Raw genomic sequence first — 12222 nt, forward strand, 5'->3', positions numbered from 1 at the left:
ATAGTGTACAGAATAGTGACTTTTTTTAACTGATAGTGGTCTTTTAGTCAATTTACATCTTTCAACAAAATAATATACAGTTAAGTTATTCCATTAAAATGAGCATTATTTCATATATGGATGTGGATTTCTTTGAGAAATGAATCAACTTGCTCTTCATGGTGGCTTTGTATTTTTTTCAGTTTTGAAAACAAATCTGAAACATAATAATCAGAATGAAACAGCTTCTAAATATGTAAATCTTTCTGCTATAGTCACTGACGGACTGATAGGTATTAGTATGGTCCTCCAGAGAATTTACATATGTAATATCTAAATAAAATAGAATTTTGTTTAATTTATTGACATAATTAATCTTTGTGAACTCTGTAAAACATTGCACTCTGTCTACTATGCCAAAAACATTAAATTTATGAAGCATTAGGACACAGCGTGCTAAGATTTAGTTTTCTGGTCTGCACTGGAACACAGGAGGTGCACTTCACACATGTTCCAAATTAGTGTACTCTTTGCCTTGCAAATGATATTGTTTAAATATTGGAAGTGAATAGTAGACCTCTGTTGACGTTTCTCCCCCCTTAAACTTTTGTAAAGTAAGATGGATGATATCCGATTTTATACAAGGCTACCCCCAAAACCAGCACTCACCATATCAACAAATTAGGCTCCCCTCTCATTGGTGTGCATGCAACTCTAATATTGCTTAGAAGAACAAAATCCACCATGCATAGCCAAAAAAACCAAAACCAAAAACAAAACTACCTCAAGGTTGTACAGCTCAAATGCTCGTGTACTTCCACAGTACAGAAGCCACTTGTTGGTTCAGTGTTAGTATTGTTTCTAAAATAATAAACAATTTTTAAATTCTTCAGATAGTTTGAAATGTTTAACCTCTAGATGATAGAGCTGAACATCTCAGTTGTTGAAATTTTGCTGTGTGTTAATTCCATAGCAACAACTAATGTCTAAAAGGGTGTATTGATTTTGGAGAAAGAAGAGGAGTACTTGTGGCACCTTAGAGACTAACCAATTTATTTGAGCATAAGCTTTCGTGAGCTACAGCTCATTTCATCGGATGCATACTGTGGAAAGTGCAGAAGATCTTTTTATACACACAAAGCATGAAAAAATACCTCCCCCCACCCCATTCTCCTGACGGTAATAGCTTATCTAAAGTGATCACTCTCCTTACAATGTGTATGATAATCAAGTTGGGCCATTTCCAGCACAAATCCAGGTTTTCTCCTCCCTCCCCCTGCCCCCCGCCCCCCCACAAACCCACTCTCCTGTTGGTGGGGGAGGTATTTTTTCATGCTTTGTGTGTATAAAAAGATCTTCTGCACTTTCCACAGTATGCATCCAATGAAGTGATCTGTAGCTCACGAAAGCTTATGCTCAAATAAATTGGTTAGTCTCTAAGGTGCCACAAGTACTCCTTTTCTTTTTGCGAATACAGACTAACACGGCTGTTACTCTGAAACCTGATTTTGGAGACTATTCCTGATGTTGACTAAATCTTCTTTTAAAAGCTTTGGGGTGAAATTTTGGCCTCATTGAAGTCAGTCGGAGTTCTGCTATTAACTTCAGTGGGTCTAATATTTCACACTTGAACTTAAGCATAATGAAATAAAAATGAATCTAGAACCCTTCAGTTAACATAAAATGCTTAAGAATAATTTAAAATGTCTGCTTTCATTTCTGGGTTAAGTAATGAAAGTACTGATACATTGCAACATTTTCCACTACAATTTCAATTTCCTTCAAAAGAACTTTTAAAATGAAAATTGTTTAAAGAAAAAATCCTTAAGGTATATATATAATAATGAGTAGTCAGTCTTCATTTAGGCGTTACAAGTGTTGGGTGAAAAATATTACATTCAAAACAAATATTTGAATTGTTACTCTATATAATGTATTTGTATTTGATGGGTAGTCGTATACTGTATACAGCTAAAAAGATACAGATATTGAAACTTCAGTGCTACGAAATGGGAGTATTAAACCATTTGTGGTTAGATTAGATATAGATTTTTCTGAAATAACTTTGATTTGAAATTATGCCTATTCAGTAGTAATAGACTAGCTTAACAGTCATATAATTCTACAATTAATATGAATGTCTTTTTTGTAGTTTCAATCTGATGGAAATAAACAAGAGGATAAAGAGAAAATGGTGAGTTTTGGTCCTGGAAATTACTATAATATTTCTTTTACAGATAACCTCTTTTCATTCACTAGTAATGTCATACAATTTTAAATGAAAAACTTTCTAATGTTCTATGTGCCTATGCAGTGCTTTTATTTTTTAAAACACCTTAAAAAAAAAAAAGAAAAGAAAAGCAGCAAGTGAAAACTTCACATAGTTGAAACCCACTCTTCTTTCTTGTCAGAAGATAGTCTATTTGCTTGTTCAAGGACCTCAGCTTCTCAGGAGTATGCTTGATTCTGCTCTTTCCAGTCTGCGAGAAAAAATCTCATATCTAATTATGAATTATAATTTGACAAAATATTTATTGTCAATAAACTTTTTCCTCTCTGTATAAACTCTGTTTTATTGTAAGATGAAAACTGGCTTAGAGTTACAGTGGTCTCAGGATTTTCATGGCTCACTGATGTCAGAACAGTCATACTTTTTTTTTCTTATAAGCTATAAATCTGTGGTTGTATTCACCAAATTCAGACAATGAATTCGTCTCCTTATTGGCTGCATCCTGCTTATAAACAATCACAAAAAAGATCTTGTCTTCTCCAGCTGGCTCTCTTCCTTCCAGTTTCTGCATATTTAGTCTTTTCTTCTTCCTGCTGGACTGCTCTTATTTTGTAGTAATGGTCTATTGACTGTATTCTGTCTCTTGCTGATTTTATCTGGGAAAAGTGTAGGAAGATCAAGGAAAACAGTAATTAGAGCAGAAATTGAGGAGATATTTTATAGTTAGATGGCTAGTTACTATTAAAATATATTGAGCTAATCCCAGGAAATTAATTTGCTACTGGCCTCAGTGATACTCCTGTGAGATCCAGTTTCTCAGCAATCATAGGAATTCACCTGTAAAAGGTCTGATATTGAAGCAGTTCAGTTTCCTACAGCATCCAATTCCTCCTGTATTTCACATGCCACAGTTTTGTGACTTTCTGAGGTATCAGAGCAGGAGAATGTTGGCTCAGTGCTGCCCAAAGGTGTTGGGAAAAACCTGTGTTTCTTGTAATTGTATAGTTTGGTCAAAGTAGTTTTAGATTTTCCTGAGGCACTCCGTTTATATTAACATTTGTATTGTAGCATTTTAAGTTAGGCCCTTTGCTTAAAGATACCTCACATTAAAAATACCAGTTTTATGAGACTCTTATACCACTCTTATACCACCATGCAATGCCTAAGATTATCATAACCAGGTTTGGAAAGATTAGATTTTTATCAGTAAATGTCAGGAAACATCTATTTCAAAGCAAAGAAAAATATTTCCATTGATGATAACCGCAATTTACAGATAGACAAAGTAAGAAAACTGCTGCTTGAAATTTATTAGAATTTAAGGATGTTTACTTTCTATCTTCTGATATGTGATGTTGATTATTTGTGTTTAAATGGTTATAAAGCTTTAACTTTTTGAATCTCAACATCTATTGTCGTTAAATTGTCTGACCTCCTTATTAACTTAATCCCCCCCATAATTTTGTGTAACTGAAAATTTAAATTGATAAAAATTGAAAAAATGCTTAAAAATAAACAGATATTATCCATTGAAATAAGTAAACAAAAATCAAATTCTGCCAAGCCTAATCATAACTAATAGAAATAGAGAAAATACTTTTCTGTTTTTCATTGTATTTTGGGCTTTTTTGCTATATCCCTGTTCATAACCACAGTAAAAGGGAAAAGAAAATACATTTAAAAAAAAAAAAAAAAAAAAAAAAGGGAAATCCGATTGTGAAAACACAAATTGGCAGGGAGGTTTCGGGAGCAGGTGTAATAACTGAAAATATTCACATTTTGAAAATTGATGTGATTTCAAATGGCAAGTTGTTTGCAAAGACAGTCCTAATGTAGTATAGGACACCTTTCTATTGGTTTAAAAATTACTTTTTAAAACAAGTGTAAAAATTACTCTCTGATACCACTTGATATCAAAATAAAGAAGTGACTTATCGCATTAGTTGGAATTTTATCAATTTACTGTTTTGGGAATATGAATGTAAAGCATTGACTTTTTCTACCACTTCCCTCAATGCTATATGGCTAATACATTTAGGACAGTAGTTATGAGTATCTAACCAAATATTTCTGCTTAAAACCAGATTTTCTAATGTAGATGTTTTTCCATATAAATAGGAAGCCACAGGTATATCATGAGGCATAAACCATGAAGATATTTTATTAGTTAATCAAGATAAATAACTTCACATTGACAGGTATTTTTTCTGAACTTGTCTCATACTTATAGGTTATTTTGTTTTATGTTTTTTTGTGTTTTATCTCAGGAGATCTTGTTTAGCTGTTTGTTAAATATTACCGACCAAGTTTTGCTCCCATCTCTTACTCTAATGGACTGCAATGCGTGCATGTCAGAGGAACTCTGGGGAATGTTCAAAACTTTTCCATACCAGTACCGGTGAGTAGCGTAGAATAAATTTTTATTTTAATAATGAGAAGTCTTTTTTTTTAAATTTTCAGATTGAATGATGCTCCTTTTTCTTTCTCCCATTCTTATCCCTCCAAGCTATCGTCTCTATGGACAATGGAAGAATGAAACATACAACAGTCACCCACTTCTAGTGAAAGTTAAAGCTCAAACCATAGACAGAGCCAAATATATCATGAAGTAAGTTATGCTGGATTTCATATTTTGCAGTTAAAAGTTAATGATATTTTAGGAGTAACTTTCAGCTGTTTCAGGTAGGTGTCACATACAGTGAATCCTGCTAGCGTTAATACTTGACAAAGATGATTCCTGTTTACAGAGTACTTGAGTCATTAAGTGACTCATGAACAGGGAGTCTCTTAAAATTAATGTTTCGTGATTTACTGAAGCTTCCAGGAATAAATGTCAGACTGATTGTTTTGTCAAATCAATGTTCAGCAAAGGTTTTTTTTAATTTTTGTCAAGACTATGCCAAGTGAAATTAACATCTTCTATGGGACAACATTTCTTGCATAGAATCATGTAAAGAACTCTCTGTTTTCTGCAAGATTTTTCTTTAGAAACAATGCATTATAATGCAGGCGCATCTTGATTGCTGGGAGGATCTAGAATCTCAAAAATCCTTCCCTATAGACAGATGCACTTCATAATTTCCATTCTGTGGGTTTTCCTTCTTGTGTGGTGTATTTTCTCCCAATCCAAACTCAAATGGTGAGGTTTGTCATCATCCACACACATGGAGTTAATTTTAAGTTGAAAAATTATATGTGGTTGAAACTTACAGTATGTGTATTTGGAGTCCCTCTTTGCAACTCTATCTACTATGTCAGGGATTCATGTTAAATCCTTTTGTTGTTGCATGTGTGAATTGAACCCATGTCGTTTTACCCATGCTATGGTAATGTGGTTATCATCTGATTAGAACTCTTCCACACAGAACTCTTCAATTCATAGATTCATAGTTTTTTTGATTTGCAGATTTTGAGGCCAGAAGGAATAAAAAAAAAAAAATCTCCAAAAAAAGGATTTAGGCTATCTAATTGGTAAAGGAGTGCTTAAGAATAAGCTGTACATCTGAGAGAGAGAGAACAGTAAAACTACTAACACTCTGTGAAGGAGTTAATTGAAATAAAATCTCTATTCTTTTACAGGCGTCTAACCAAGGAAAATGTGAAGCCTTCTGGAAGACAAATTGGGAAGCTAAGCCATAGCAATCCAACAATTCTATTTGATTATGTATGTGATGTGATATGCATATGTTTATGTATGTATGGACCTAATCTGTCCTTTCCTTACTAATGTGAACAGTCCCATTTTAAGTCATTGGGGTTCGTGTGAGGAAGTGTTACAGACTGAACTCTATGCATATATATTTAAGGGGAGGATGGACTGCGTATTTTGTGCATGGTATTTTAGTAAGTTGGAGAAAAGTGCTAATTCTATTATTCTTGATTTATGATAGGTAATTCAGTAGAAATGTAAAAATATATACACTGAGACTTGCAAAAATGACTAATAGTTTTGAGTAGACAAATTGAGAGAGGCCCAATTTTCAACAAATCCCTGACCACTCACCCTCTGAAAGTCAGATCCCTATAACATGTCATGTGCAGGGCATTCAAAAATTGAGGCGCTCAATCACTAGTCACTTTTTAAAATGTATATCCGTGTGCTACTTCAGCTTAATAACAATAACAGCATGTGATTTCAGTCAACTATTGCATCTTTTTTTTTACTTGTTCATTTTGGTTTCTATTTTAATTTCTTGTAGTAAAATCTTAAGTGGTTGAAAACAAGAAATAAAGCAAACAAAACCGATTTTCATGTTTCCTCTTCGTTAGCTTTCAGTTTAACAATCAGTGGCAGCAATTCTTATTAATGAGGTTTAGTTTTTATGAGGATGGATTGTTATTTATTTGCATTAACATGTAGGAAAATATATATACAAGAGCAGAAACTTTTTTGGGATTATGGTTTCTGTTGGTCTGAAGGCTAGCACTATCTCTCATTTTAAAGAAATTGCTAATAGGGAAATGTTTTTACATGATCAATTGCACTACTGTTTTTATTTATTGATTTATTTGTGCTACAGAAATCCAATGAGATTACCTTTTGCTACAGAAGCAACTAAAACATTTTGTTGAAACGGGTTTTCTTTGTTTTATCTTTTTAAAACATAGGTATAAATGTTGACCATATTAGCCTATTTACTATGTTCGGCAATGACCTAGGAATTTCTAGGTTTACATTAGATGAAAGGCATGTAGCACTGTCTTAGTTTGGCTCACTAAATCTTATCTATTTCATGTTTGTTTTCAGATTTTGTCACAAATACAAAAATACGATAATTTAATTACACCAGTTGTTGATTCATTGAAATACCTCACTTCACTGAACTATGACGTCTTGGCATGTATCCTTTTTGGGTAAAATACATGAGTTAATTGTATGCCTTGTATCTTAATCCTTGATTGCCCATCAATAGGTGTTGTTTCGTGTTGTAGCTGTACTTTGCTATCCACCTTTCTGTTAGGTCTCAGGTCTTGCTGTGGTAGCTCCTGGGCTGGGGAACTAGCCTTTTCCACTTTCCAGTCTTTCCTGCTTCCTGAAGTTGTATGAAAATGCTCCTTTTCCAGAGCTGTTTTACAATTTTAATTAACATCTGCTCTTTTAGGATTCCCATGCTTCCTAAATGATGAGGTGGTACTTGTTTTTTTTTGGTATGTTGGTTTTATTGTGTCTTTATAATCTTATATGGTTATTTTTCAGCTGTAATTGTCTTCAGTGGCCCTAATCTCTTAGTATATAGAATGTTTTAGGATGATGCTTTCTAAATATTCAGGTATAGTGTTTGCATATTAGAATTTTTGCGGTTGAAGGGACAATTGTACATGGCTATTGGCAACTCAAATGGAGATAACGTATTTACCTTATAGGGATATCGTTAAGTTTAAATAATATTTGTAAAGTCATTTAAAGATGTACAGTAGTATTGTTAATTATTATTAATGCTTATTTCAAAGATACTGGGGAAAAAATATATTCTTTAACTTTGTAAAAGACTGCATCATTGAAGCTCTGGCAAATCCCGAGAAGGAGAGAATGAAACATGATGACACTACAATTTCTAGCTGGCTGCAGAGTTAGTATTTTTGTTTTATTTAATAAATTAGTTTTTCAGGTATTTATCACGGCTGTTACTTTATCAATTTATTTTTCAAAAGAAAAATCAATATGGCAAGTAAAGGCAATAGAAACAATTATTATGTTCATGTTCACGAAAATATTAAGTGGGAGTGTTAGCAATGCATAGCTGAATAAATGCAGAGCATAGTAATCTTACGTTGAAATAGATGATGCATAACTTTCAGTTACAGCTATTTCTCCCTCTCCATCTACTTTAGGTCTAGCTAGTTTTTGTGGTGCAGTTTTCCGAAAATATCCAATTGAACTTGCTGGTCTACTGCAGTATGTAGCAAACCAACTAAAGGCTGGAAAAAGGCAAGTCTGACATTTAATCTGTATAACACCCTCTATTTTAAAGTTTACTAGTTGTTTGACACCTGCCTTTTGCTGAGGCAAAAGTGCTGTTAATAGTAAAGCTGTCCTTGAATACCTGTCGGAAAGTTAGAGAGCTTCAAGTACCAGGGAAAGAGAACATATAGCTGTAATATTTTCCTTTAGTATGTATGGTTATGGCATGTACTTTTGAGTCAGTGTTCGGTGTCTTTCATATACTGTAGTACTAGAACCTCTAGTTGAGCCTGAATCACTGGCATACTTACAGTATATGCAAGAATACTTAATTTAGAAAAACGTATCTACAACTATTACATACAGTATTCAAGAAAGTTAATCATTATAGTTTCTCTTACTGTTGCTCCCAATATTTTGTCTTCAAAAATGTCTTTACAATTCTTTTTTTTTTTACTTTGAATATTTAAATAATTTAGTATATTTAATGACTATACAATTACTTGCTGTCCAGTTGCTCCTTGGATCTCCAGCTTGTCAGCACTGATGGTGTCCTTTTTTCGAAAGTTTTCAGTTATAAACAAACTTTACAGCCTGAATCCTTTCTTCTTTCCCCTTCCACTGTTTAGTGCACTTTGTTTCTTTTCCTGTTTTTTAATGTTTAATGGGTAGTTTTGTCATATTTGGTAAGTATGGATTTATAATAATTCCTGTATTATGAACTCTTTTATTAAAATTTGGTGAAAGATAATTTATGAATGCTAATAATGAGCTACTGATTTATTTGAAATAGTTAAGATCTTGCATTTTTGCTTAAAAAGAGAAAAGAAGACACAATCCCTGCACCAGCAGTAAAATAGGGGCACTTCAGCACATTGTTTTAGGGCTCGGGGAGTTGAAAAATCAAGTCTCTTCCTTTCCCTCAACACAGAAAACCTTGTTTCACATGTGTCTACCAATTCCCATCTTATTATGTACTCTGGTGATGTACAGTCACCAGTTAACTACAGAGAGTAAGGTAAATAACTTTTCCCATCCTACCTCAATATTGTGCAAGCATCTTATAAATGCTGTTAACTTATTAAGTAAGTGTTAAGTTATTAAATAACTTTACATACAATGCAGTATTTGGGGATGGTCAAAGAAAACTAGACTTCCTTATTTTAGAAAGGTTGTTTATGGTGATCATATTATTACTTGTGGACTTCCATTAAAAAGAATAGTAACTACATGACAGATAGTAATAGTCCAAGTGGTGTAGTGGTTAGAGCATTAGATTGGGATCCAGGAGGGATGGGTTTTAAGTCTGGCTCTGCCAGTAGCCTGCTGGGTGACCTCAGGCAAGTCACTTCCTTGCTCCGTGCCTCAGTTTCCCCATCTGTAAAATGGAGATTGTGAACATTATCACTTAAAACCAAGGTCTCTATCCACTCACTCTCTTCCGTAACTTAGCCAGGATAGGCAGGGACGGTGTCCCTAGCCTCTGTTTGCCAGAAGCTGGGAATGGACAATGGGATGGATCGCTTGATGATTACCAGTTCTGTTCATTCCCTCTGGGGGGACCTGGCATTGGCCACTGTCGGAAGACAGGATGCTGGGCTAAAAGGACCTTTGGTCTGACCCAGTATGGCCGCTCTTATATCAGACATTTTAGTTGCTGAAATCAAGGGCAAAACAATTTTGATAGCTAGAATGAATTTCTGACCTCAATGTTTATGGAGAAATTGGAATTGATGGTACGAGACATTTGGAACAAGTCTGCAATAAGAAGTCCTACTGGCTGAAGTTTATTTTAAATTCTGTAGCCAGAAATGTTTTGTGATGTTTTAGATGTTAGAGTTTTGAGTGAGAAATTGTGGTAAAAGACTTTATAAACAGTTGTATATGTTTAGCTGTTTAGTAAAAGGCAGAGGTGTGATCTGTCATTATAATTTGCTGCCTTTTCTTTTGAGTTGAACATATCTAGCAAAATTAGATGTTTTTTCAGGAGGTGGCCATTGTGGCTTTTCATATTTTTTGCACTTTACAAGTCAGACACATGTTTAATAGGTCAAGGTGAGATCGCTACATTCACTTTAGGTTTCTGTCATTAAACTCTCACTATGTGCACTGAATTGTCTTTAAAAACAATTCTTTAACTAAAAGCAATTATCTGAGGATTTCTCATTAATAGTTTATTTGTTTTGTGGCTGATATATACATCAAAGGCATGTAAAGATAAGAAATACAAAGGAAACAGCTGCAGTTTTTTGTAATTAATTTGTTGGTATTGTAAGTAAGTGGTACTGTACCTGTTAATGTTTTCAGGATTGGATCCCAGTATTTCTCTCCTGCAGAAGCCTATGGTCCTGGTCTTGGTCCATTGGAGGCGTATCACTTTTACTACTACCTGTAAATTTTCAAAAACAGTTTTTCTTTCAGCATTTAGCAGTGTTCCTGAACCTTAATTACCTTTGGAAAAGGAAAGTTGTGTTTGTGTTTTGGTCTTATTTCACTACAGCAATTTTAACACACAGTGGTTTTATTTTGCATTAGCTATTGTAAGTAACCATTTCTGTTGCTCATAGTATTTCATTTTTATGTGGTTCTTATTTTTCTTCTGTGCAGCTTTGACTTGCTCATTTTAAAAGAGGTGGTACAAAAAATGGCTGGAATAGAGATAACAGAAGAGATGACAATGGAGCAACTAGAAGCTATGACTGGTGGAGAACAGCTAAAAGCTGAGGTGGGAGTGCAGATTAATTTACTGGTTTTATTGAAGTTCAAGAAATTGGGCAAATGTTGATGAATTACTTATACTGTCATAAGTCATAAGCCGATACTATATCTATTTACTATTTGTCTATTTTCTATAATAAAGTGATATTTCTTAAATTGGAATACCTTAACTTCTGGTTTTCTTGACTCTCTGGGCAGGGTGGATATTTTGGCCAGATCAGAAACACTAAAAAATCTTCACAGAGATTAAAAGATGCATTGCTTGACCATGATCTGGCCCTTCCTCTGTGCCTGCTTATGGCTCAACAGCGAAATGGTGTGATCTTTCAGGAGGGAGGGGAAAAACATTTGAAGCTGGTGGGCAAGCTGTATGATCAGGCAAGTAGAACCAATTACATATTTACATTTTTAAATAAAAAGGTTTTTAATTCTTCAGTTAAGTTTAGCCTGCTTATTTGATATAAAGGCTGCATAGCACAGTTTTTACTGTCAAAATAGTAAATATAAGAAGTCTCTTCTTTAAAATTACATACTGAACATATCATGTATTTTCATAGTTATCTTTTTCAAAAATTGATTTTGTCTTTAGGTATTTTCCCCTAATGTCGGACTGAGATTTGCTTCAACTTAGAAGTGAATTGTATTGAAAAACAGTTGCAGATTCCTAGATCTATTGTTTTGCCACGCAAACTTCACAATGTTTGTTAATGTTAAAAACATGAAAAATGAAAAGGCTTTTAGATTTTAATGTGGGCTCTTATTTCTTATTTTAAATAAGAAAAACCTTTTATAATCTATGACTTATTGGAACAATACATGAAAGTGCTATATGTATCTTTTCAACGTCAGTTGAACTATTCTGATTTTTATCACATTAGCACTGTCACAGATAAAAGATACTACCTCACCCACCTTGTCTCTCGAATGTATTTCCCTGTGAGTATTCACAATTCAGGTCTAACTTCCTGCAAATGTATAAATTGAGATTGCTCAGTTTACTGTGTTAAGGTTTGAAAGACCTGTATACCAGTTGTAATTTTGGTAGTTTGTTTTTTCATGTGTTTTATTTTTAAATTATTTCAGTGTCAAAAGTTAATTATGTAATCCAACACAAACAAGTCACAAAACTGAAAGAAAAGGATGCTTAGCAGTAAGTGTTTGCAGGATGAGACCCTTAGTCCAGCCTTCATTTAGGGGAGAAGTGGACAAGTAGGCCTAGATATTTGTCTAGTTCTTTTAGGAACTCAAGAGAGATCACTTACTTATTTTACCTATTGAAGTAATCAGCCATCAGCTAGCGTCATTGATTTACCGATTCCAAATTCAGTCCATTGACCTGTATGTGAAAGCTTAAAGCAAAGCTCTTCTTTTATACTGGGAAACATGAACTTAG

General features: G+C 33.9%; 1 protein-coding gene across 2 annotated transcripts in view; it reads left to right on the plus strand.

The window, feature by feature from the left end:
• Nucleotides 1–12222, plus strand: part of THOC2 (THO complex subunit 2) — a 108786-nt gene that overhangs the window by 50113 nt on the left and 46451 nt on the right. For both annotated transcript variants that reach the window (XM_077827259.1, XM_077827260.1), the window contains 9 exons: nucleotides 2132–2173; nucleotides 4477–4607; nucleotides 4716–4817; nucleotides 5789–5873; nucleotides 6957–7050; nucleotides 7699–7779; nucleotides 8042–8138; nucleotides 10719–10836; nucleotides 11028–11207. In XM_077827259.1, the coding sequence (XP_077683385.1) occupies nucleotides 2132–2173; nucleotides 4477–4607; nucleotides 4716–4817; nucleotides 5789–5873; nucleotides 6957–7050; nucleotides 7699–7779; nucleotides 8042–8138; nucleotides 10719–10836; nucleotides 11028–11207 (930 nt within the window). The remainder of the gene's footprint in view (nucleotides 1–2131; nucleotides 2174–4476; nucleotides 4608–4715; nucleotides 4818–5788; nucleotides 5874–6956; nucleotides 7051–7698; nucleotides 7780–8041; nucleotides 8139–10718; nucleotides 10837–11027; nucleotides 11208–12222) is intronic.

This window comes from Eretmochelys imbricata, chromosome 9 (assembly GCF_965152235.1).
Source record: "Eretmochelys imbricata isolate rEreImb1 chromosome 9, rEreImb1.hap1, whole genome shotgun sequence".
NCBI classification, from domain to species: domain Eukaryota; kingdom Metazoa; phylum Chordata; order Testudines; family Cheloniidae; genus Eretmochelys; species Eretmochelys imbricata.